General features: G+C 41.1%; 1 protein-coding gene across 1 annotated transcript in view; it reads left to right on the top strand.

Annotated features, from left to right (window-relative positions):
- The first annotated feature begins 9,513 nt into the window (after window positions 1-9,513).
- The window catches only part of CBX8 (chromobox 8), a 32,335-nt gene continuing 15,298 nt past the window's right edge, over window positions 9,514-26,550 (top strand). The window contains exon 1 of the mRNA XM_068262610.1: window positions 9,514-9,667. Coding sequence (XP_068118711.1) covers window positions 9,599-9,667 — 69 coding nt within the window. The 5' untranslated portion in view covers window positions 9,514-9,598. The remainder of the gene's footprint in view (window positions 9,668-26,550) is intronic.

Genomic DNA, 26,550 nt, shown 5'->3' with positions numbered 1-26,550 from the left:
GGTGGATAGCAGATTCATAATTGTCAGAAAATACCGATTAATATGACATCAGACGTGACTAGGGCAGCGGGTCAGGTTCCTGAGAAGATTCATAACTGGACGAGATATTGCCATGAATTTTATATCAGCACGTTGGGCAGACTTTAACGAATAAGACTATATGAATTTTATAGCTGTGTGATACACGGTCCCCATGTAATAGACAAGAAATCATAGAACACATGCATTCAAATCTGCCCCTGTCGGTGCCGCCCTGGCTGGCTTTCTCATGGCCACCTGGGAAGCCAGCTTCCTGGATCTTTTCATGCAGCCATTTGGCTGTTGGGGAAATGAGCTGGTCTCTGCAGGGGATCCGGCCACGTGCGACATTCCTGAGGGGTGAGAGGAATGCTTTACTCACAGGAGGACAGATCTCTGGTTTAAAAAAACACACAATAGTTTGTTCCTGTTCATTAGCAAGTCAAAAGAGCCATCCTGCAGTTAAGCTAAGGCTATTTCTCTGCTGAGAAGAAGAGAGACCCTAGATTGACTGCAGATGCTCCTACACAATCAATCCAGATTTTATCAATCTTAATCGCAATCGATGCAGAGAATCGATTGCGATCGCATTTTCTTCATGGGCGGTTCAAGGACGCGTCTGTGGCCACGCAACCGTCCGTCACAGGTATCACCTAGTTTCTCCTACAGCACACTTTAGTATCACAAGGTGCAATTTAACTCCTCCTCCTCCACTTATCGTCTTCAATACTGTTAAGTTCTCTTTAAATCTCAAACTCTCGGTAATTCTGCAGAACACATCAACTGAAGAACTTGTAACTTAAAGAGAAACCGTGACCAAGAATTGAACGTCATCCCAATCAGTAGCTGATACCCTCTTTTACATGAGAAATCTATTCCTTTTCACAAACGGATCATCAGGGTGCTCTGTATGGCTGATATTGTGGTGAAACCCCTCCCACAAGAAACTCTGAGGACCATGGTACTCCTGGCAGTTTCCTGTCTGTGAACCTTGTTGCATTGTGGGAAATAGCTGTTTATAACTGCCAAAAAAGCAAGCAGCAGCTACATAACCTGCCAGCAGTAAAAATGTCAGATACATGTAAATCAGGGTGATAAATGTCAGAATGTAAATCAGGGAGAGGAAAGATTTTACAATGGGTAAACACTGACATTTATACATTTATCATTTATACATAATTATTGTAAAAATGAAGTACTTTTTTTAATTACATTATTTTCACTGGAGTTCCTCTTTAACTCCTGACTTGAAACGGACGTGACAGGAACAATGTCTCTTCATATATCAGTACTTAATGCAAAGGGGGGCTGAGTCAGCTATGCGGGTACTTTAGGGAGGCTACTAATGTCTCTCAGCAGCAGCAAGGCCTGAACACTCAATGCACTTCTTATAATCAGCAGTAACTTCTCTTAGCACAATGTCGCTGTGTGTGGAAAGCTTTCTCACACTAACAGTCTCTAGTAACACCACTTTAGAACACACTCTGTGGCTTGCAATTGGCCCTCAGGCCTGTACTCATCTGTCTGTAGTATGCGGCCTAGCTTGCGTCTGGGCAGGGTCTGCCGCCTCCTGCCTTCGGTCACTGTCCAACCTGCTGCCACTGTCCTTACTGCTCTGCGCTGGTCACTTCTGTGGCCGCCGGGTCCCCTCTCACTCTCCGGGCGACTGCTACGGCCTGTGTCTCTGTCCACCTCCTTCCCGCTCCGAATCGCCAGCTCCTGGTCTAAGTCACGTCCACTCTCCTCACTCTCTCAGGCGTGCTCTCTCGGTCTCAGCCAGTTCCCTCCGGCTGCACCCTGTTATCTCTGCACCCTGCGCCTGCACAATAGCTCTCTGACAGGCCGCGGAGGCTTCTGGAAAGTTCCAGAAAGTTCCCTGCTTTGCTTACTCTGGTCGCTTAGCAACGGTCTATGCGATCATGCGGGCACTTGCACTTCATTCTCATGCGCCATTTTAGTTCCACAAACCTGGCGTCCAAGGCTTAAAGGCGCCACACACATAAAAATACATTAGCACTATGTAACCCTCTTTTTGGGGGGTTACAACATCAAGCTTGAATTAACTACATTTAAAGGGAAACCGAGATGAGAGCTACAGAGGCTGCCATATTTATTTCCTTTTATATTATGCAAGTTGCCTGGCTGTCCCCCTGATCCTGTGTCTCTAATACTATAAGCATGCAGATCAGGTGCTATGGTCTGACTGGATTAGCCACGTGCTTGTTTCAGGGTTGCAACTAAGACTGTGGCTGGATAGTGTACTGGTTAAGGGCTCTTGCCTTTGATACAGGAGCCCAGGGTTCAACTCATTGCTCTTCCTGTTCAGTAAGCCAGCATCTATTCAATAGGAGACCTTCGGCAAGACTCTGGGCTCCCTAACACTGCTACTGCCTGTTATTTATCTTGTCTTGTTTAAGACACTACTGATGTCAGAAGATCAACAGCTCTACCAGGCAAATGGTATTGCTTAAAAGAAAATAAATATGGCTGCCACCATATCACTCTCACCTTGGGATCACTTTAAAGAAGATGTTATACCAGGTGATTAAATATACCCTCAAGAATAAGGTACTCTCCATGGTTCTGAACTTTTGTTTTCACCAAGGAAGAATAGTAGAGATTCAATGCTCTGAAAAAAAGCACACTGTAGTTCCTTCCATTGTGCAAACCAGCACACAATCTAGACATGCAAGCTTCCTGTACCCAGAGAGAGGAGAGCGTTTCCTCCCTGTTAATCAAGCAGCTTGCATGCCCTAAAGAAGAGGGTCTAAAATGTTTCAGGTGAAGGAAGCATTAATGACTTTAAAAGTTTTTAAAGGCACCTCTTGGCAAGAACAACTCCCGAAAGAAGGCCTTCTGGCTGCATGGTTGCCTTCTGACTGGCTCTTGCTGAATGACGGCTTCTGCCAAGCTACAACTGACAGCTTCATTGCAGGTGGTAGCGCTGCAGAGATATCATTGGTAGGGGTTAGATTGTGACGTGACATATGTACTCTCTAAAGTGCTGCAGATGTTGGCAGTACTATAGAAATACTGTATGTAACATGACAGGTTTATAAGCTCCTTTGAGGGCAATGGGTGACAAGCACTCTGTATCAGTAATTAAAAAATGCCCCACCTCCCCAGTCCCACCATCATTGTCAGCAATAATCACAGGAAGAAGGCCCACAACACACAGATAATGCTAGTCATTGGAACTGTCCCTCTCTCCAACCACTAACTATACACAGTGCCGGCACACGAAAACAGTTATTTATTACAAACCCTTACAAAAGCACACAGCCACTCCTTGCCCCGCAAACACAAACAGTATCAGCAATGAGAAAGGCGAGCGCTGCAAAAAACAGCGCAGGAGATTTGGGCGCTGCTGGATTTTGCGGAATCTGTTAAGTTCCCCAGAGCTGCTCCATGCTCAATACTTACACTACTGTTCCATGCTCTGTACTCACACTGCTGCTCCATGCTCTGTACACACGCTGCTGCTCCATGCTCTGTACACACGCTGCTGCTCCTTCCAAAGTCAACTGTAGCAGGGAAAAAGGGGGCAGTGCTGTGAGCTGCAGGATATCTGCAGATATTCTGGTGTCTCAACTTGTGTCTGTCTCCAGGCACTGCACCGTCTTTCTCTGGTCTGGGGGGGATTCTGGGCAGCTGTAATCCCCCCCTGCATTTGCCTATGGGCTTCCCACAAAATTGACCTTAGACTATGATAAACATATGACTATGGTTCATTTGTAGACTATGGTTGTCATATGAGGGACAGTTAGTGACAAGACTATGTGCTCTATAAGGCGCGGCAGGAGACGGCAGCACTATATAAATTAAAAAAATATGTATATATTATTATGTATTTATACAGCACTTTACAGAGGACATGGTCCTATGTCTAAGGGCTCTTTTACACTGCGTTTGCACTATGTTTTGTGATGTAATTTTTAATTGGGATACAGGAAGGATGAACTCCGCACACCCGCAGGTAAAGTCCAAGGGTTTTTATTGATTCCAACTCACAAAAGCAGTAAAATGGCTGACATGTTTCGGATCATATCCTTACTCATAGCCTAAACATACTGACATCTTGGTGGGTCATATATACTCCCACAGCCCCGCCCCTAAGGGTGTACACTCCTGGGACCAAAGGGACTTAAAGGTGCAGGACTGAAAACCTGCTGGGGTGTATATATGGAAAGAACCACCATTACAATATTCCTATGTACAAAATAACACAGAATATAATAGCTAAAATACAAAAATACACTCCCAGGAGTGTACACCCTTAGGGGCGGGGCTGTGGGAGTATATATGACCCACCAAGATGTCAGTATGTTTAGGTTATGAGTAAGGATATGATCCGAAACATGTCAGCCATTTTACTGCTTTTGTGAGTTGGAATCAATAAAAACCCTTGGACTTTACCTGCGGGTGTGCGGAGTTCATCCTTCCTGTATCCTGATTTGCCGCATTGGCTTCCAGCACCTTGCCTTAGGTAATAGAGGTTGAGCGGTCTTATCTACTGCATCCGTAATTTTTAATTGCATGCGATTCGCAAAACACAGGCACACAGTGTTTAGAATAGAAATTACTGTTTCCGTTTAAATGGATGTGTTCCAACTGTGCAGCAATTTTTTTTTTTAGCCATTGGAAACGTTGCGCATGTTGCATTTGGCTTGCAACTACTGCTGTCCAAATGAAAATGCAAAAGTCATGTTTTGCAGTAGGAGCATAAATACAATTATTTATATCATCAGTTTATTAAATGACTTCCGTCTGATAGCGAGTGGAGTTTCAAAGCTGTATATAATTTTAATTATTTTCTTCTCAATGACCATCTCGCTTTTTCTCTCTTTTGTTTATAAAGTCTGAGTTTTCATCTATTATAGTTTTTTTTTTTCATTAACCAACGGTGTTTACAAAGAAAATAAAAAAAAAAATGATAACAGTACAGTGAAATTCAGCATAAACAGCTGGAGATGTCAACAAGCTGTATATAATGAAAAGTACACAAGGGAGGGGAAAAAAAACACATACTACCATATACATATAAATAAGCAGCTCCAGTATAATACCTGATTCAAAGAACACAACTTTTTAGACATTCCATGGTTTTATTTTATAATTAACCATTTGCAAACTAGATTGAATGTTTTGTTGCCTCTGCTCAGTGCTGGCCTAATAAGTGTCCCAGAGTTAGAAAAAGGTCAATAGTTCATGTATTTTATTTCCCTCTGCTCTCAGTTGTATTCTGCCAGGAAAACTTTGATGGCTGTAATCTGCTTATTAGTGATGTTTGCTATATTCCAGACACGCTACCGACAAAACAGAAGCTGTCACTTCCATGCCTAGAAATTAACTCTATCAGGCAGCAAAATAAAGCAAGTTAAACAGCCTGGTTATTAATGTTTTTTACTGTACATACACGTTTATCTCATAATGTCACTTCGGATACATTTTAACAGGGCCAATTTCAAAATGCATATAATTTGCGTTAATGCTCTTTTTCTCTGTATGTGTGTGACATGAAAAAGATTTGCGGAATCAATAGCACAATACTATAAGATCAATGCAGAACTCAGGGCTTGTACTGTAGTACACATCAGAATCGCTATTGCAATTGCTAGCATTTAGCATTAGCGATTGTGTGAAGCGTTTTTCAGAGTGAAATGAATGAGAGTTTTTTAGGGTTTTAGTAGCCAAGTGCTTCAAAGCGTTGGTGATCTGAAAAGCGCTCAGAAGCGCTCTTGGTGTGCACCAGCCCTAACTGAATTTCCGGCATTGCTTAGGGTGAAGGTGACCACACACCAAACAATTTTAAAAAAATGTTTTTGATTGATTGTAAATTTGAGAAATCTGACCAATGTACTATACACGTGTGTTCAATTTTTCCCCGATTATGAATGAAAAAAAAAATGGCTTGGGTCTATACATTAAAGGGACTTCGAGCAGTGTAGAAACTATGGAAAGATGCATATCATTTTAAAGCTCTCTTTCTCCTCTTTCCAATGATATATAAACCGCTGCCCTACACTTTTTAGTTTTCGCTATTTTCGCGATTGAAATTGCCGCGGCCGCGATTTCAATCGCGAAAATAAAGAAAACTAAAAGGCGTAGAGCGACGATTTAGGTGTCGCCAGAAAGAGGAGAAAGAGAGCTTTAAAATGATATCCATCTTTCCATAGTTACTTGTATTACACGGGACGACACTTTCCCCAGTGTCAGCAGCTCCATTCACCAGAAAAAGTCGGCCTGTGTAATACAATGTAACTATGGAAAGATGGATATCATTTTAAAGCTCTCTTTCTCCTCTTTCTGGCGACACCTAAATCGTTGCCCTACGCCTTTTAGTTTTCTTTATTTTCGCGATTGAAATCGCGGCCGCGGCAATTTCAATCACGAAAATAGTGAAAACTAAAAAGGTGTAGGGCAGCGGTTTATATATCATTGGAAAGAGGAGAAAGAGGGCTTTAAGATGATATGCATCTTTCCATAGTTTCTGCACAGCTCGGAGTCCCTTTAACAAATTGACAATCTACCCTACACTATTCCATTTTCATACAAAATTGAGTAAATTCAGTAAAATTCACCTCTCCTGATCGAACCAATATTGAAACAAAAAAAAGGAAAATCTAATCAGATTTCAAGAATGAAAAAAAAAAAAAAAGAAGTTTCCTATTTTTCTGTACAACCGATCATTTTATCAAATTGTCGTAAAATTGGATGATTTTATTGCATCGTATGTGGCCACCTTTATTTTAGCATACTGACTTGACACTGAGTAAAGTAGCTCACAGAGAAAAGAATATAGTAACCAAGCAGCTAGGGGTGACCCAAAACTGCAAGGAAAGTATAGGGGACTAAAAGAGACCAACAAGTCCTCTACTAAAAAGCAATGCTTAGTGATGTTTGCCTTCTTAAAGTGTACCAGAGCTGAGGAAAAAAAAGTTTTATACATACCTGAGGCTTCCTCCAGCGCCATCCTCAGTCTTCTCCACCGGGTCCCGTTACTTCCTCCAGTCGCGGCCAGTCTGACGCAAGTGAAGTGCACTATTTTTGTATCTCTCCAGCAGCCGCCGGAGAGACACGTAGAGGGCGCACTTCGCTTGCGCAGACTGGCCCAGTACAGAAGACGGAGAAGACTGAGGATGTGTGGGAGCTGGAAGAAGCCCCAAGTATGTATAAAACTTTTTTAGCTCTCACTTCCTTTAAAAAAGAAGGGATTCGCGATAATTCAGCTTTGAGTGAACATCTGTGGTTAGCCACAATGCACAGCTACTGAATATGCACATTATCTCTTTATGCCCCTAAAACCCAGGCTTGCATACAGAACAGCTGGTGTATAGCATGCCTATAGCTTTACATTTTACAGAGCCACATCAACTCAACATTCAGACAGCCTGTTTCGGACTTTTTGTCCTCCTCGGTGCATGGCAGGGATTGATATGGGATCAACCCTATGCCATAGAGACATATTAATCCCTGCCATGCACTGAGGAGGATCAAAAGTCCGAAGCAGACTGTCTGTACGTTAGGTTGGTGTGGCTCCGTAAAATGTAAAGCTATAGGCATGCTAAACACCAGCGGTTCTGGATGTAAGCCTGGCTTCAGGGGAACTCCAGTGAAAATAATGTACTAAAAAAGTGCTTCATTTTTACAATAATTATGTATAAATGATTTAGTCAGTGTTTGCCCATTGTAAAATTGTTTAAATCCCTGATTTACATTCTGACATTTATTACATGGTGCCATTTTTACTGTGGGCAGGTGATGTAGCTGCTGCTTGCTGTTTTGGCAGTTGGAAACAGCTGTAAACAGCTATTTCCTACAATGCAGCAAGGTTCACAGACAGGAAACTGCCAAGAGTACGTACTCAGAATTTCTTTGTGGGAGGGGTTTCACCACAATATCAGCCATACAGCGCCCCCTGATGGTCTGTTTGTGAAAAGGAATAGATTTCTCATGTAAAAGGGGGTATCAGCTACTGATTGGGATAAAGTTCTATTCTTGGTTGGAGTTTCTCTTTAAGAGATAATTTTCATATTCAGTAGCAATGCATTGTGGGGCAAATCACACTGAGGCTCCCTGCACACTGCATGTGATTCTGATTTTTTTTTCTCCTTTTTTTACATGCAATACAGATTTTTAATTGTTACTGCATGCTGGGTTTTTTTTTTTTTTTTTGCGATTTTCTGTTGATATCATTCAGGGAAAATCGGAATTGCAAATCGGAATCGCAATCAAAATCGGAATCGCAAATCGGATTTGCAGTGTGCAGGGAGCCTAAGAGAAAAGAATGTAAGAATCACCCAAAAGCCAACAGCATAACAAAATAAACCATAGCACTAAAAAAAATTAATGAAAAGATCAGTGGCGTAGCTAAGGAGCTGTGGGCCCCAATGCAAGTTTTACAATGGGGCCCCCCAAGCACTGTATACATAACAATTGATACGACGCACCAAAACCTGCCAATGGCAACCCCAGTGTCAGAGGTGCAAGAAGGGGATGGGGAACAGTTTGTTAATGATTACCACTATTCAAAGTATCTATAGAAGAGTTGGCTGATGGTGTGCAGTTGGCTGATGGTGTAATGGTTAAGGGCAGGGGCGTAGCAATAGGGGGTGCAGAGGTAGCGACCGCATCGGGGCCCTTGGGCCAGAGGGGCCCCGAAGGGCCCTCCCTCATCTGCAGTATTAGCTCTCTATTGGTGCTGTGATCAAAATAATTACTTCTATAGGTACTTTGAATAGTGGTAATCATTAACAAACTATTCCTCATCCCCTTCTTGCACCTCTGAAACTGTAGTTGCCATTGGCAGGTTTTGGTGCACCGCATCAATTGTTATGTATAGAGTGCTTGGGGGCCCCATTGTAAAACCTGCATCGGGGCCCACAGCTCCTTAGCTACGCCACTGGTTAAGGGCTCTGCCTCTGACACAGGAGACCAGGGTTCGAATCTCGGCTCTGCCTGTTCAGTAAGCCAGCACTAATTCAGTAGGAGACCTTTGGCAAGTCTCCCTTACACTGCTACTGCCAATAGAGCGCGCCCTAGTGGCTGCTGCTCTGCTCTGGCGCTTTGAGTCCGCAAGGAGAAAAGCGCAATATAAATGTTATTTGTCTTGTCTTGTCTAGAAGTGATTATTATGAGCACAGGACCAATAGAGAGCTAATGCTGCAGTTGAGGGAGGGCCCTTCGGGGCCCCTCTGGCCCCGATGCGGTCGCTACCTCTGCAACCCCTATTGCTACGCCCCTGGAAAAGATTCATTAATCTTTAAAAGCCATTCAAGCGTAATGATAGCGCAGAAAGCTGGCGTAGCTGGTTGTGCAGAGGAGTATCCTCCAGTGACACATCTAGCTGTCACTTCAGCGTGCACTACACCGGCTGTCACTCTCCCCGTCCCCGCCCATTCTGCTAGTAACACGCAGAGCAGGGAACGCTTGACGTGAGAGCAGTGACAAGCCGAGGGGGGCGGAGACGCTCGGCGGCCAATCAGATGCGCGTACATTCCATCCTTTCACATTAGCAACCACGATAGCAACAGGTGGTGACGTCACGGGGAGCGCGCTGCGCGGCCCCGCGGTGCTGAGCATGGAGCTTTCTGCGGTTGGCGAGAGGGTATTTGCGGCTGAATCGCTGCTCAAAAGGCGTATCCGAAAGGTGGGTGAGAAGCGATTCTGTCGGCGCCTCCTGGTAGGCCCCAAACCACGGCCTCTCCTGATTTGTATAGCCGAGCGCAGGCAGGGGGCGCTGGGGAGCAGCATGGGAGGCTGCTACCTACTATGGTCATCTGACAGGCTGGCCTGTTGTGATGAGCCTGTTTATCTGAGACCCTTAGCATTGCATTGAGGCCTGTTCTGCTACAGGCCTCTCATAGGCTGGTATGATTTGGCCTATGTATATGATTACGTTGTGTAATAAGATTTCTATGCCTGATATATCTGTGTACACCATATGCTCAGTCAGTGATGGTGCTTGGGGTACAGGTACATCTCTGTCCATACACAGATAAGGGTCTATACACTGTACAGCTGTGTATTGAAACCTTCTTGTGACCACAGCAGGAGCTATTTGATGCATACTATGGTGCCATGGACATTGATTGCACTATACCATAGCTCCCAACTGTCCCTCTTTTGGAGGGACATTGCCTCTTTGGGAGCCCTGTCCCTCTTTCTCCAATATTTGTCCCTCTTTCAGTACTTTGTCAATCTTTCTATGTAAATATATATATTTCTCTACTAAAATTGTGTTTAAACTTTATTCTCATCCTTTAAAATGTTAATATTAAGGAAAATGAACCAGGATAGAGCGGATTAGTGTGGTTTGAATTATAAAACAACATATTTTTCTTATGAAGTTTTTATTGTATGCGTGACTAGGGGTGTGATGGGGGCATGACTGTCCCTCTTTCTCATCTTAAAAAGTTGGGAAGTATGTATAAAACCTTCATAAGAATACATGTATACTAAAGGTGGGTACACACGTCAGATAAAAGTCTTTGGAAAATGAAAGATCACAGAACAATTTTACCCCCTTTCATGTAGTATGAGAGCCATACCTACACAGTCTATTCTATGGAGCTGAACTCCCCAACAGACAGAAATATTTGCAAGATGCTGCACACAAAGATGCTGTACAGACACAAAAGATCAGTATCTGCAAAAGATCTGTTCCTGCAAAAGATCCGTTCCTGCAAACTGCATTCATAGTCTATGATATCTGCAGATCTCATACACACCTTGTTTAACGGGCAATTATCTGCAGATCAGATCCACCAGGTTGGATCTTCAGATCGGCAGATAATTGTCTGATCTGCAGATGAATGTCCATTAAACTAGGTGTGTATGAGATCTGCAGATATCATAGACTATCAATGCATTTTGCAGGAACGGATATTTTGCAAGGATTGATCTTTTGCAGATAATGATCTGTTGCATGTGTACAGCATCTTTGTGTCCAGCATCTTGCAAATATTTTTATCTGATTGGGAGTTCAGCTCCATAGAATAGACTGTGTAGAGTATGGCTCTCATACTACATGGAAGGGGGTAAAATTGGTCTGTGATCTTTCATTTTCCAAAGACTTTTATCTGGCGTGTGTACCCACCTTTAGCCCCAGGTCAGATAACTTTTTTTTTTCTCCAAAAGTCTCAGGGTGGTTTTGAAATGCTGTGTTAAATTATGTCTATATAGGTGTAGATTGACACTTCTTTGATTATATTCCATTTTTCAAGCAGATCCCTACTTTGAAGTACACCTGAACTGAGAGGGATATACCGTAGAGACTGCCATGTTTATTTATTTTTTTAAACAATACTAGTTCCCCACCTGTCCTGATCTGTTTGGCTGCAGTAGTGTATAAATCGCACATCTGAAACAAGCATGAAGCTAATCCAGGCACATTTCAGTAAGATCACCTGATTTGCATGCTTGTTCAGGGTCTATGGCTAAAAGAGGCAGCGAATGAGCAGGACAGGCAAGTAATCTGCATTGTTTAACCTCCCTGGCGTTCATTTTCCCCAGGTTTTCTGTGCAAAAAGTGATTCAATTAATTTTCATAACTTTTTTTTTTTTTTCCTGTAACTTGCCAAAATGTGTCAAGCAAAGGTCTAGTAAACAGTGCAGGACGTATGCACATCAATACCGTTCGCAGCATATTTTGTATTGACGTGCATAACCGTCAATACCACCAGGGCGATTAAAAGGAAACAAATATGCTGGCTTCCGTTCAATTCACAGTTCAGGTGTGCTTTAAGATAGCAATATTTATAAAGGAGTACAGTGTTCTCCCCAGAAATGTTTTCCAGCCGGGTGGCATTAAAAAGTAGCCGGGTGGGGCAAGATGAGAATGCAGGGCCAGTGCTTCTGTGAGCAACTCTTGCTTACAGCATAGGAGGAGGTGAGCCAATGATAGCCGGGTGGTCACCAAAACTAGCCGGGTGGAGCACCCGGCTAAAAGAGCCTGGGGAGAACACTGGAGTAATTTTTTTTTCTAGTGTTTTAACTACCATACTCACCCTAAAGTGGTTAGCTGCAGCTCCATTCTCTCGAGTAGCAGACCTCTACTTGTATTGCTAGGTACACACCATACAATTTTCTGTTAGATTCTTCTGTTAGATTTACCTACAACATGGAAAAAAGCTATCTGGCAGGTAAATCTAAGAGAAAATCTAACAGAAAATTTTATGGTGTGTACCTAGCATTAGACCATCTTGTTAGAAGAAGCATCTGTTTGTGGTCCATTCATACTATTGTGGTACTTTTGCACTTATTGCAAAAAGACAACATCATCAAGTGGTGATCACTTTAAACTTAAAAACACTTATAAAAGTGTCTCAGCTAAGCTGATCATGTTTATAAATATGGCATAGTGCAGATCTCCATAAAAGCGTTCTGCAGGAAATACGATAACACAATTCTGGAAATGTACAGGTGAACACCTTTGTCCACAGGCCACTATTATATAAAGCCTTTTGATTATTCATCTATCAGGATATGGTTTTAGACATGGGGAAAAATTACATATTTGTTCATCTAGTATAGGTATGTGTTCAAGGATTTACTGTAAATGTACCTATTTAAAGCAGCAGGGATGGCCATACTATCCTAGAAAAAAAATGACACATATATACATAGATAAATACTTGTTCTACTTACATAACATATGTATTGTACTGTCCACATTTTAATTTCAGTAAGGGTTTTCTTTTATTTTTTATAGTAAATAGAGAAGTGTTCCAGGCATTTTCCATTTTTAATTCTTCTGACTGCCAATCCTGATGTCATTTCCTGCCTTGCTCTTATTTATTTATTTTTCATTTTTTTTTTTATTCTCCTAGAAACTGCACTGACATATCTAGCTTGCTTTGTAAACACATGCGAGCACATCAGAGATTAGATTTCAGCAGTTTTTCCCTTCTTAGCCTCCCATCACATCACACTGAGCTGCCCTCAGCCAATCAGTGAGGAGCAGGAATGTGGGATGACAAGCTTCCTTCTTGTAGGCAATGTACCAAATAGAGCCAGGCTGACTGAGATAAGATTTATTACAACAGAAACATTTCGGAGTAGATTTGAATGCTTGCCATGCAGGGTTAGGTTGCAGGCTACATAATAAACACAGAGCAGTGGGTAGATGTAATTTGATTTTGTGGCTGTCAATTCCGCTTTAAGAAAGGTGCTCATGCCAGTGTGAGCCTTCAGCCATGTAGGCTTGATGCCTGAAGAAGTGGGCTAAACCCACTAAAAGCATTGTAAAATGTGCTAATAAAAACCTTATTGATAATATCACTGGTTCAGGCTTAATTGTGAGGTAAGTTAAAATCACCTCTGCTATTATTACTATTAGTACCGGTAGTCCCAACTTACGAACACCTGACTTAAAGGGATACTGTAGGGGGGTTGGGGGAAAATGAGTTGAACTTACCCGGGGCTTCTAACGGTCCCCCGCAGACATCCTGTGCCTGTGCAGCCACTCACCGATGCTCCGGCCCCGCCTCCGGTCTACTTCTAGAATTTCTGACTTTAAAGTCAGAAAACCACTGTGCCTGCATTGCTGTGTCCTTGGTCCCGCTGATGTCACCAGGAGCGTACTGCGCAGACACAGACCATACTAGGCCTGCGTAGTACGCTCCTGGTGACATCAGCGGGATCGAGGACACGGCAACGCAGGCGCAGTGGTTTTCAGACTTTAAAGTCTGAAATTCCAGTAGTAAATGGGAGGCGGGGCCAGAGCATTGGGGAGTGGCTGCGCCAACACAGGATGTCTGCGGGGGACCATTAGAAGCCCCAGGTAAGTTCAACTCCTTTTCCCCCGACCCCTACAGTATCCCTTTAAGAACAACATGCTGATATGAACGAGCTGAAAATGTGAAATATGATTCTGTGGCAACAAGTGTGTTTGTTTTTTTTTTCTTCAAAAAAAGACCATGTAGTTTTTGAAAAAAATTTTTTAAAAAAAAATTGTAGAAAACATGTTTTTTTAAATCAGTAAAACTACATTTTGCTGCAGTGCACTGCTGGCACAGGCAGGCAGAGTTGAGGCAGTGAGGAGGAGGAGGGGGGGGGGGCATAGAAGACACTGGAGGCACGAGGGGCAAAGAGGAGGTACAGGGGGACAAAGATGGCACAGTGTTTCCCCTTATGGACAGATTCAGGTTAAGAATGAACTTAGTCCCTTTTTCTGGTTCATTATTCAGGCACTATCTGTATTACCGTTTTCTTGTCATTGGACAACTCAACACAAAAACGTTTGCAGTAGGAGTGGCTCATACTCAGCTGGATGGTTGTAAAAAATAATTACCAGAAGGGAAGAACACTTCATCTTATGTGGCCTTCAGGCTACTAGGTCCCCAGTGACTTGATCTAAACCTTTGACTGCAGGCTCCATTGCACAGTGACCCATTTTACAGCATTGCTTCCCTATCTTCTTTCAGTTACTGCATGTGAGACCACATTTTACAGTTTTGAAGGAAAGTTACAAAAGCATTTGTGAAAGGGACCACATAGTTATTTGGGTTGAAAAAATACATACTTCCATCGAGTTCAACCAGAGAAAAGTACAACACCAGCCTGCTCCCTCACGTATCCCTGTTGATCCAGAGGAATGTGAAAAACCCTTACAAGGCATGTTCCAATTCCCCCAAAGGGAAAAAATTCTTTCCGACTTCAGACTGAGGAATTACATAAACTTGTTTGTAAATCCAGTCCAGGTTTTCAGGTTTATTTAGGTTCTCTACAGTTTTCAAGCCTTCTGCACCTATTGGGTGTAGACACCGTTTTCTCTTTATTTTAAATGTATGAAACGACTTAAAGAGAAACTGTAACCAAGAATTGAACTTCATCCCAATATGTAGCTGATACTCCTTTCCCATGAGAAATCTATTCCTTTTCTCAAACAGATCATCAGGGGGCTCCCATAGTGTAATGTCAGGACCAGGGTGCTGACATCACACTGTGAGAGCCTTGTTGCATTTTGGAAATAACAGCTGTTTCCAACTGCCAAAAATGCATCATCTCCTTCGACAGACATCACCAGCCAGCAGTAAAAATGTAACCATTTGATAAATGTCGGAATGTAAATCAGGGAGAGGAAAGATTTTACAATGGCCAAACACTGACTAAATCATTTAACATAATCACATAATTATTGTAAAAATTAAGCACTTTATTCATTTAGTTATTTTTTACTGGAGTTCCTCCTTAAAGAGACACTGAAGCGAAAAAAAAATTATGATATTATGATTTGTATGTGTAGTACAGCTAAGAAATAAAACATTAAGATCAGATACATCAGTCTAATTGTTTCCAGTACAGGAAGAGTTAAGAAACTCCAGGTGTTATCTCTATGCAAAAAAGCAATTAAGCTCTGCGACTTTCAAAATCGTGGAGATGGCTGTTATCTGACTTTTTTATTATCTCAAGGCTTATTGAACTATTTACTTTTTCTCTGCTAGAGGAGAGGTCATTAGTTCACAGACTGCTCTGAAAGAATCATTTTGAATGCTGAGTGTTGTGTAATCTGGACATATTATAGAATGATGCAATGTTAGAAAAAACACTATATACCTGAAAATAAAAATATGAGAATATTTTCTTTGCTGCTAAACTACTAGTAATTATTCATAGTACACAACCAATTCATTATATCATATATTTTTTTTCGCTTCAGTGTCTCTTTAAGTGTAAGAAGTTCAAAAAGTAGTCTGAAATATTAAGTGTAGTGCAAACCGCTTACAGCTTATGGAGCCCTACCCTTTGTACATCCCATTTTATTAGCAGGTGTTATAACCTTACTGTAGTGGAATTCATTGTTCTGATAAGAGGTGGGTGTATTTACATTCTACACACAAAAGGTGTGTACAAACTGCCCATGGGGATTGAATCTCTATCTATGGCCATTGTTATGTTACCTTTTCTCCATCTCTATTGCTTTACCCTAAAACAGACTTGGAAGTAATAAGAATAGTAGTGTAACGTTGTAACCAAAAATCATGAATTTAGACACCCTACAGCCAAATATTTAACTACAGTAGAATATCGTTATAGTAAACTCCGATATAAGTAGGTGAAATCCGCTGCACCCCGGAAGCCAGGATAGTGCTGGAACAGGGCGACTTAACCCAAATAGACAACAGGAAGGAGAAAGTTCCGCACAAAATCCTAGGTTAGATATGGTCCCAACTTTATTGAAGTATATAAAAGCTGTACAGCCTAGTAGCTGACATGTTTCGGACACGCAGGTCCTTAGTCATAGCACCATAACCATGACTAAGGACCTGCGTGTCCGAAACATGTCAGCTACCAGGCTGTACAGCTTTTATATACTTCAATAAAGTTGGGACCATATCTAACCTAGGATTTTGTGCGGAACTTTCTCCTTCCTAAACTCCGATATAGTAAACCTCTGGCTTTAGTAAACTCAGTCCCCACGTCTCATATATGCACTGTATGACCAATTCTAATAAAGTAAACTTCTGCTATAGTACACTACTTGACCAGGTTCCTTGACATTTACTATGAAGGGATTCCACTGTATACTTCTGTATGAAGGAACCCAGCTTTGAATTGCTCGTCTCGGTGGGGTTCTGGAACTGTTTGCATCATCAAATGCTCAGTATGTTTAAAGAGGAACTTCAGTGAAAATAATGTAGTAAAAAAGTGCTTCATTTTTTACAATAATTATGTATAAATAATTTAGTCAGTGTTTGCTCATTGTAAAATCTTTCCTCTCCCCGATTTACATTCTGACATTTATTACATGGTGACATTTTTACTGTGGGCAGGTTATGTAGCTGCTCCTAGCTGTTTTGGCTGTTAGAGAAAGCTGTAAACAGCTAATTCCTGTCTGTGAACATTGTTACATTGTGGCAGTTTGCCCAGAGTACCGCGGTATTTAGAGCTTCTTGTGGGAGGGGTTTCAGCACAAAATCAGTCATACAGCGCCCCCTGATGGTCTGTTTGTGGAAAGCATTATGTTTCTCATGTAAAAGGGGGTATCAGCTACTGATTGGGATAAAGTTCAATTCTAGGTTGGAGTTTCTCTTTAAAGAGAGTCTGAAGCGAGAATAAATCTCGCTTCAGACCTCATAAATAGCAGGGGCACGTGTGCCCCTGCTAAAACGCCGCTATAGCGCGGCTTAACGGGGGTCCCTTCACCCCTAAATCCCCCTCGGTGCAGCGGGGGAGCGCTTCCTGGTTGGGGCAGGGCTAACCGCCGCAGCCCTGCCCCACGCGCGTCTGTCAGCGCGTATCTCCGCCTCTCCCCCGCCCCTCTCAGTCTTCCTTCACTGAGAGGGGCGGGGGAGAGGCGGCGATGCGCCGCTGACAGACGCGACTGGAGGCAGGGCTGCAGCCGTTAGCCCTGCCTCCAGGAAGCAATAAATCTGCGACCTTTCTACGACACTCTTTTGCGGGGGGTGGGTTGGGGGTGAAGGGACCCCCGTTTAGCCGCGGGATAGCGGCGTTTTAGCAGGGGCACACGTGCCCCTGCTATTTATGAGCTCTGAAGCGAGATTTATTCTCGCTTCAGAGTCTCTTTAAGGGTTTTATTTGCTAAAAAAAAAAAAAAAAAAAAAGTTTGATAAAAATAGGAAATTAAAGAAAGAAGTTGCTATAGCAACTAGTCCACAAGCAATCAGATTTTTCGAGTTTTTAATATGGAAACATGAATCAAGAATATTGATAAGTTGCTGCAGGTAACCTTTTAACATCAGTTCTCACTTCTTTAGAGATAAAACTTGAAAAGGGCAGGTCCCTTCTCTACTGTAGATGAAAATGACATTGGAAGGAATTAGTTGGGTTTCAGATTGTCTGTGACCTTTTTCTGTCCTATGCACAGTGCCTGCAGATAGTAAGGTTAGGCACTTCAAAGTAGGTTTTTGTGTTACTTTTTTAAATAATGTACTTGTTCTATAGGTTAGTCCAAACTAGTTTTGACATTTTGCCTATATCCCTATTTAATAATCAATAGCTTTATTACTATTTGTGATGCCTTATGTGATGAAGAGGAAAAAAATAAAATAAAATGTAAATATTATTTTGCACATATTGGACTTCTGGAGAGGGGGAGGGGCTTTTGGTATGCATTTTTTTTTCTAAAACCTATTTTATTGCTTCTAAGAAAAGTTCCCGTCAGCTGAATAAACTGAAAAGCCAAAATATAAAAAGAACAATATAAAGTAAAATAAGTACAGTGTAGGAGCAGCACATTGCACAGCTAGTCATACTCAGTCCGTACAAAATTGGACAGCTGCCAATAACCATAAAGCCCCCAACCCTTACTTAGCCGCCCCTCCTACCCACCTACTTGTCATCTCTCTAAAGGTACATCACAGTCCATTATAACGATTGTTATCTCCAGCCTTCCTAAAGTACCCTGGGGTTGCTCCATAAGGTATCACTTGGTGTCCTTGAAATTTTCCATCAGATCATTGAGTTCTTTCCTAGTGTGCAATGCTAATATAAAGAGCTTCTGCATCATAAAGACGCTTTTTTTTCTTTGTGAGTGGTAGCATCTAACTTGTCCTAATGGAATAGATGAGTCAGTTCCTCTTTAACATCCCACACTGGAGTAGTGCTTGAGTATATCCATTTGTTAAAAATCACCTTCTGAGAAGCAATGATTATCAGATATGTCATTTTGTGAGGCAAGAACCTAGCTGCAGCCTTGGATTCTCTGCATTTTTAAAGGGAAAGAAAATATATATAGAAAAAAATAAAATAAAAATAAATGCACATTTTCTTGACTTTTAGTAGAGTTTATGGTTTTGAAATGAAGAGTGGTACTGCAGGAAAAACCCAAAACATGTGTATCTCCTTTATCAAAACCTTAAATTATGTTGCTAGCAGAGTACTATATGTACTCGCGTATAAGCCTAATTTTTCAGCAGAAAAAATTTGATGAAAAGTTACCTCCTCGGCTTATATGCGAGTCAGTGGAGCAGAACAGATGGTGGAGCAGGTTTTTTTTACTGGCTCCCTGTTGTGTCCATGCCCCCCAGCCCTGCAACATGGTGTGCAGAGCACGCTGCTCAGGACTACCTATGTCCCCTGGCTTGTTGAGCAGAGCGTGTAAGCAATGTGTCAGCGTTGCAATGATCGGGGATTCTTCCTGTGTGACAATCTCTGTGTCTCATATCTTTTGATGCCATCTAGTGGGGCCTTGAGACACAGCTGTATCATCCTTGGGGCACACCTGGCTATAGGAAGGGCGGCTGACTTGTACTTGGGGGCACATCTGACTACTGGGGAGCGGACTATACTGGGGAGGGGACTTATATGCAAGTCAATCACTTTTCCTGGTTTTTGAGGGAAAAGTTGGTACCCCGGCTTATATTATAGATAAATGATGGATAGATGTGTGTGGTAAAACCCTCTTTATCTGGCACCAATGGAGATTGGCTGATGCTAGATAAGTGTAGTTTCTGGTTGCTTGAGAGTCAATGTTAAAAATTGGCCTAGCTAAAAAACACCCCACACTGTACAATTACCATATGCTCTGTCAAATACAGTAATACAAATTGGGACAATAGACAGACTTAACTTAATGGAACAGAGGTTTATTACGGTATAAAGAGGTGTAAAAGTAGACTTATGAATCCTCCAAGGCCAGGTTTTTTTTCTGGTTGCTTGAGGCTTCTGGTTAATTGAGTTCTGGATAAAGGCTCATACACACATCAGACTATAGTCTTTGGAAAATGAAAGATCACAGACCAATCTTACCACCCTTCATGTAGTATGAGAGCTATACCTTCACAGTCTTTTCTATGGAGCTGAACTCCCCATCAGAAAAAAATCTTTGCAAGATGCTGCACACACAGATGTACAGACACAAAAGAACAGTATCTGCAAAAGATCTGTTCCTGCCAAAGATCCGTTCCTGCAAATTGCATTCATAGTCTATGAGATCTGCAGATCACCATACACCCCTTGTTTAACTGACATTCATCTGCAGATCAGACCATCATCTGCAGATCTGAAAATCCATCCTGGTGGATCTGATCTGCAGATGAATGTCTGTTAAACCAGGTGTGTATGATGATCTGCAGATATCATAGACTATGAATGCATATTGCAGGAACAGATCTTTTGCAGATACTGATCTTTTGAATGTCTACAGCATCTTTGTGTGCAGCATCTTGCAAAGATTTCTGTCTGATGGGGAGTTCAGCTCCATAGAATAGACTGTGTAGGTATGGCTCTCATACTACATGGAAGGGGGTAAAATTGGTCTGTGATCTTTCATTTTCCAAAGACTATGATCTGATGTGTTTATGAGCCATAACTCTGGTTTTACTATGTGTGGGTTTTTTTTCTTTGCACTTCAACAATAAAAAAACATGTAATGCTAAACAGAAGAGATTAGTAGGGAGGGCAATAGGTTATTTTATTGTGTATGTGATGTTGTCTGAACAGTGGGCCTGGTTATGGGAGGTGGCTGCACAATACATTCATTGTAATAGTTCTATGTTTCATTTACATTGAATTCTCTTTATTATGCTTACATGTCACTATTCCATGTTTCATCTTTTAGTGCACCCGCCTTTATATATGCATATTGATTTGGATTTATTAAAGCTTGATTGTACATATATTCAGCGACTGGACTTAAGCTCAACACACACCATACAATCTTGGTTGTTCTATCTTACCACTTTCATGTAGTATAAGAGCTTATCCAATCAATTATACAAGGTATTTTCAATCTGTTGGCCCTTATACTACATAGATTTGGTAAATCTGTACAACCAAGATTGTATGGTGTGTGTTGAGCTTTAGGCTCAACACACACCATACAATCTTGGTTGTACAGATTTACCAAATCTATGTAGTATAAGAGCCAACAGATTGAAAATACCTCAAATGATTGATTGGATAAGCTCTTATACTACATGAAAGTAGTAAGATTGAACAACCAAGATTGTATGGTGTGTGTTGAGCCTTAAGGTGGCCACACACCATACAATTTTTTAAATATCTGTTCAATTTAAGAATTGCAATCAATTTTTCTGACTGTAACATTTCAAAAATATGACCAATGTACCACACACATATGCTCAATTTTTTCCTCAATTATGATAAAAGTGATTGGAAACTCAGAGAAAATTGCTTGGGTGTGTATATTAATAAATTAACAATCCAACACACACCATACAATCTTTAGTAGAAATTGAAGAGAAATATCTGGCATTCCGGATCGATTTAAATCGAAAAAAACGGGAAATCCGATCGGATTTTTCAGTCGAATGAAAAAAAAGCTTTCGATTTTTTTTCTAGAGATACGATAGTTTTTATCGAATTACTGTAAAATCGGATCATTTTATTGTATCGTGTGTGGCCACCTTTAAGGTGGCCACACACCATACAATTTTTTAAATATCTGTTCAATTTAAAAATTGCAATCAATTTTTCTGACTGATTGTAACAAATTAAAAAATATGACCAATGTACCACACACCTATGTTTAATTTTTCCCGAATTATGATAAAAATGATTGGAAACTCTGAGAAAATTGCTAGGGTGTGTATATTAATAAACTTACAATCCAACACACACCATACAATCTTTAGAGAAATTGAACAAAATTATCTGGCATTCTGGATCGATTTTAAATCGAAAAAAACGGGAATTCCGATCGGATTTTTCAGTCGAACGAAAAAAAAGCTTTCGATTTTTTTTCGAGAGATACGATCGTTTTCATCGAATTGCTGTAAAATCGGATCATTTTATTGTATTGTGTGTGGCCACCTTTAGCCTCAATACCAGGATATTTCCTTTTATTTCAGCACTGATATTTGTCCTGATGAAATAAGTTATATATGCTTACGAAAGTGTTGCCCTGGTGCAAATAAACTTCTTTCCTTATCCTTTATCAATGTCTTCTTTGAGGTAAGCCACCTCCAATTTTTGTTTTAAAAGGGAACCAAGCACCATTTTTTCCTCCTGCAGTTCTCCTTGTTTCTAATAGCTATAGGAGCTGCCATGTTCCCCTCCCCACTCTGCGATCTGTGCTTGGTGAATGGGAACATGTGTTCCCTGAGCCAATCAAAGTGCCTGTAAGGGAAGGATTAAGGCTTTAAGGAGAAGCCAATGGTCATTCCTGTTACAAACTCTGCTTGTGTGCTCCTAACTCTGTTCAGTGCACACAGAATAAAATGTGTGGGGACAAAAATATATTAAAATACAAAAAAATTACACTAAAGTTTAAACTACTTCCTCCCCTGCACACCGTAGTTACCAAACTAAAACACTTGTAAAAAAAAAAAAAAAGAGGGACATTTAAAAAAAAAAAAAATCACCTTTTTTTTTTTTTTTTTTTTTTTTTTTTTACTATGTATGGCATGAGGGTATATTAGTTATTTTTGCAAATAAGGGCTTCTAATTATTGATCAGGTACAAAAATACACCTTTATTTTCAAATAATATCTCGCCATACATTGTACTAGGAACATCACTTAAAGAGACTCTGTAACAAAATTTTCATCCTTCTTTCTTCTATCCTATAAGTTCCTATACCTGTTCTAATGTGCTCTGTCTAATGCAGCATTTCCTATTTGCACAGTGGCTGTATTATCTCTTTTATATGATCTAATATTCTCTCCTCTGTCGGGCTGAGGCTGGAATGTGTGGAATGTGCTTTGCTGCTTGTGATTGGCTAGAAGCTATACACACCCTCTGCAGGCCCCCTGCACACTCTGTATGACTTACACACTCAGCTCTTCTTAGCGTATCACTTGCTATGTCTTTTGTTTGTAAACACTGGATAAAAATGGCAATTACAAGCCAGGATTGCAGCAGGGAGATGCAGAAACAGCACAGAGGGGCTAGGAGAACATAATGAATTGAATGGTATGATTTTTATTGTAAGAATTTTAGAGTACAAATTCTCTTTAAATGTAATAGCCGTGACAAATGGGCAAAAAAAGTGTGGATTTTATTTACAGTAGCATTGTTTATTTTAAAATTATAGGGAGCGGAATTGGAGAAATAGTGTATTTTTTTCTTTCCCCTTTTAACCATTTGCCGACCGCCCACTACCAATTGGCGGTGGCAAAGTGGCACCCCCCGGACCGCCTAACACCGATCAGCACCTGGGGGACTGATCAGCCAGGGAATGCGCACAGGGATGCGTGCGCATCCGCCGGCATTAGGCCCGGCCCACCCACGACGTCAACCCGCCGGCCTATTAGCAGCGCCGGCGGGTTGATAATCTCCGATCTGCCGCATACAATGTGTATAATACACTTTGTAATTTATAAAAAGTGTATTATACAGGCTGCCTCCTCCCCTGGTGGTCCCAGTGATCGAGGGACCACCAGGGGAGGAAACACACACACACACACACACACACACACACACACACACACACACTCTCTCCGTGGCAGATTTTATTTTTATTTTTTTGTCACAAGTTAGCAGAAATGGAAACTTTTTTTTTTGTCACAAAGTGTCATTTTCCGCTAACTTGTGACAAAAAATAAAACCTTCTATGAACTCACCATGCCTCTTAGTGAATACATTGGGATGTCTTCTTTCCAAAATGGGGTCATTTGGAGGGTATTTATACTATCCTGGAATTCTAGCACCTCATAAAACATACTTCAAACTGGGGAAATTCACTTTTTGCACCATAAATTGTAAACGCTATAACTTTTACCCAAACAAAAAAAAATCCAATAAGAGTCTATTTATTGATCAAAGAAATGTAGCACAGTAAACTTAGACAAAAATGTATATAGAAATTTTTACTTTATTTTACTTTATTTGAAAAATGTCAGCACAGAAAGTTAAAAAAAATCATTTTTTTTGACAAAATTCATGTCTTTTTTTGATGAATATAATAAAAACTAAAAATCACAGCAGCAATCAAAAGAAAGCTGTATTAGTGACAAGAAAAGGAGGTAAAATTCATTTAGATAGTAGGTTGCATGACCGATCAATAAACCATTAACCTTCTTAGCGGTATGGACGAGCTCAGCTCGTCCATAAACGCCGCAGGGCATCGCCCTGCAGATTCTCGACGACAGCCGCAGGCTAGTAAACGCGTGCAGTAGAATGGCTCCTGCATGCGTTGTTAGATGTGAAACCGGCCTAAGGGGTTTTAAGACTGCAGTCCTTAAGTGGTTAAAATGCGTAGAAAGCAAATTAAGTACTGAAAACAAATCTCACCCAAAAAGCCTAATTTGTGGGCAAAAAAACAAGATAGAGATCATTTAGGTTAGCCAAGTAGTGATACAGTTATTGGCAAATGAAAGGAAGGAATGCTGGAATGTGAAAATTGCTCTGGTCCAGAAGGGGAAAAACCCCTTAGTGGTGAACTGGTTCACATGCCATAGAGATATTGGCCCTGATTCAATTAACTTTTCTCTTAAGAGGAAATTTTACATCTTGTTTTAGAAATATATTTCTTGCTTCCATCAATTAAAAAAGTACTATGGAATAGGTAAGGGAATAATCTTAAACTTATTCCGAGTATTTCCTTCCTGGCTGGAGGCTGAAGAGATATTCTATTTATGAGGTTTGAGAACATTTCCTGTGACAAAACTCAGGAGAAAAGTTAATTGCGTAAAGGCCATAGTCTTTTCTTCATTATGAATGCTCGTCAAGTGCTTAAAAACTTCCTGCCAAACTACATGAGGCTCATTTGACATTACTCATTACTATGGACTTCCATTGTAACCCAGGAGCTGGCCAAATGTAGTAAGACAGCTGTAGGGAGCTGTTCTAAATGCCCAACCAGGAAAACGTCAAGTACATGAATGTCTGTGTGAATTGTTTATTACAATATATCAGAAATGAAACCTCTGGCTGTTTGCCTGACTGCTTGGCTGCATAAAACGCCGTGTCTAAACATCAGATGTGATAACATAATGTAGTGTGCGTGTGATTTACTGTAGTGTTTACTATACCAGGCGCCACATCCAAATACTTATAATGGTGGTTGACTAGCAAATGCATCTGTATAAATATACAATGTATGACCAGTTGTGATATAGTAAAACTTTTTTTTTTTTTTTTCTTCTGTCCTAATACTCAGCAGTTAGGAATTAAGCTGGCCACTAATGATCCAATCTTTTTCATCCAATTTTACCATTTCTATATAATATAAGGTAACTGCCTGAAGCATCCATTCAATATATTCACTCACTTTACCCTTATACTACATAGATGTGGTAAGATTGGATGAAAAAGATTGGATCATTAGTGGCCAGCATTAAGGAAATCAGCGAGTTCAAAGACTATATAAATCTGACACAAGTTCGAACCCTCCCCTACTCTATTCTTAAAATAAAAAAATAGAAATAATAAAAAAAAGAAACACTTAAGTGGCACATTTTTAAATGTGTTCAAAATGATGGGTCATGGGTGGTGGATAGTGTACGGCCTGAGAAGATATAGTTTACATGCGGAATAAAAGGAAACTAAAATGGGCAGTCCCATACCAAGGCGGTGGCAAGAGCAGTCTGTGGGATGGGTTCCAGTGGCATGATACTAACCGTTATATAACACAGTGCTTGGTAGATTTCGCATGTTCAATATGCACCATTACTAAATAAGTGCTGCATTTTAAGCCGAAGAGTATCTTCTGGGCAATGTAGAAGATTTAACCTTCATAATGGATAAAGCAGATGATCCAAAATTATCAACTGTGAAGGCCAGGAGAGGAAAGGGTGGCGGAAATTATCAGAAGGATTCTCATCTATTACAGTGATGGAGGAACTAGAGGCAGCCAACAGTGACACACTGCGGTGGGGCTGATGAGGCTATGAAGCTGAGTGGAAGGCATCTTGTTTAATCAAAGTGTACCCTAAATTCAAATTCCTCTCCTCAGAAAGGATGAGAAAAAGAAAAACCGATTCAAAACCTACTTCCTGGAACATCAGCATCATGCTCATGTCTGGTAAAATAGTAAAGGAAATCTCCAAGTACGAATTTGACCTAGTTGGACTGCAAGAAGCTGGATGGAGCAGACAAGGTCTGACACACCCCTCCCCATGTGTACTCTGCATAGGGGGCACCCACATTGTACTGTATAGCACCTGCGGATAAGCCCACTCCCCCACTTTTTAGCCCTTTGGTTATTAAAAAGAAAAGTGTCAACTTATCCACAGTGATATACGGTGGTTAACAGTACAGTACCTGTTTTAAATACAGTCATCTATAAAGGAACTCGGAAGGAATCCAGAAGCAGCCAGGTAAATTAAATTGTATTTAACTCCCCTGGCATTGATTATTTCCAGAGTTTTTAGGGTCTTTTTTTAAAAAACGTTTCAGAGCCTAAAATCAGGAAAAAATCATGCCGCCAGAATGCCTGCAGCAGCCCCTGCTTTCAATCACCTCCCTGGGCTCCAGCCCTGCAATTTTACCTCCGTCCTCCAGGTGGCACTGTAACTCTGTGGTGAGATTGATGACCGCAATCTCACCAGAGTGATTCAGAGCCTCGGACAACAGGAAGGAGAACACCTACCGGCATCTGGATCCCCCAGAAGGTGAGTAAAAACGCCCGTTGCGCGCTATATTCTGCATAGAGCTCCCGGCGGC

This window comes from Hyperolius riggenbachi, chromosome 12 (assembly GCF_040937935.1).
Source record: "Hyperolius riggenbachi isolate aHypRig1 chromosome 12, aHypRig1.pri, whole genome shotgun sequence".
Classification (NCBI taxonomy): Eukaryota; Metazoa; Chordata; class Amphibia; order Anura; family Hyperoliidae; genus Hyperolius; species Hyperolius riggenbachi.
This window is presented reverse-complemented; position numbering and strand designations above follow the sequence as displayed.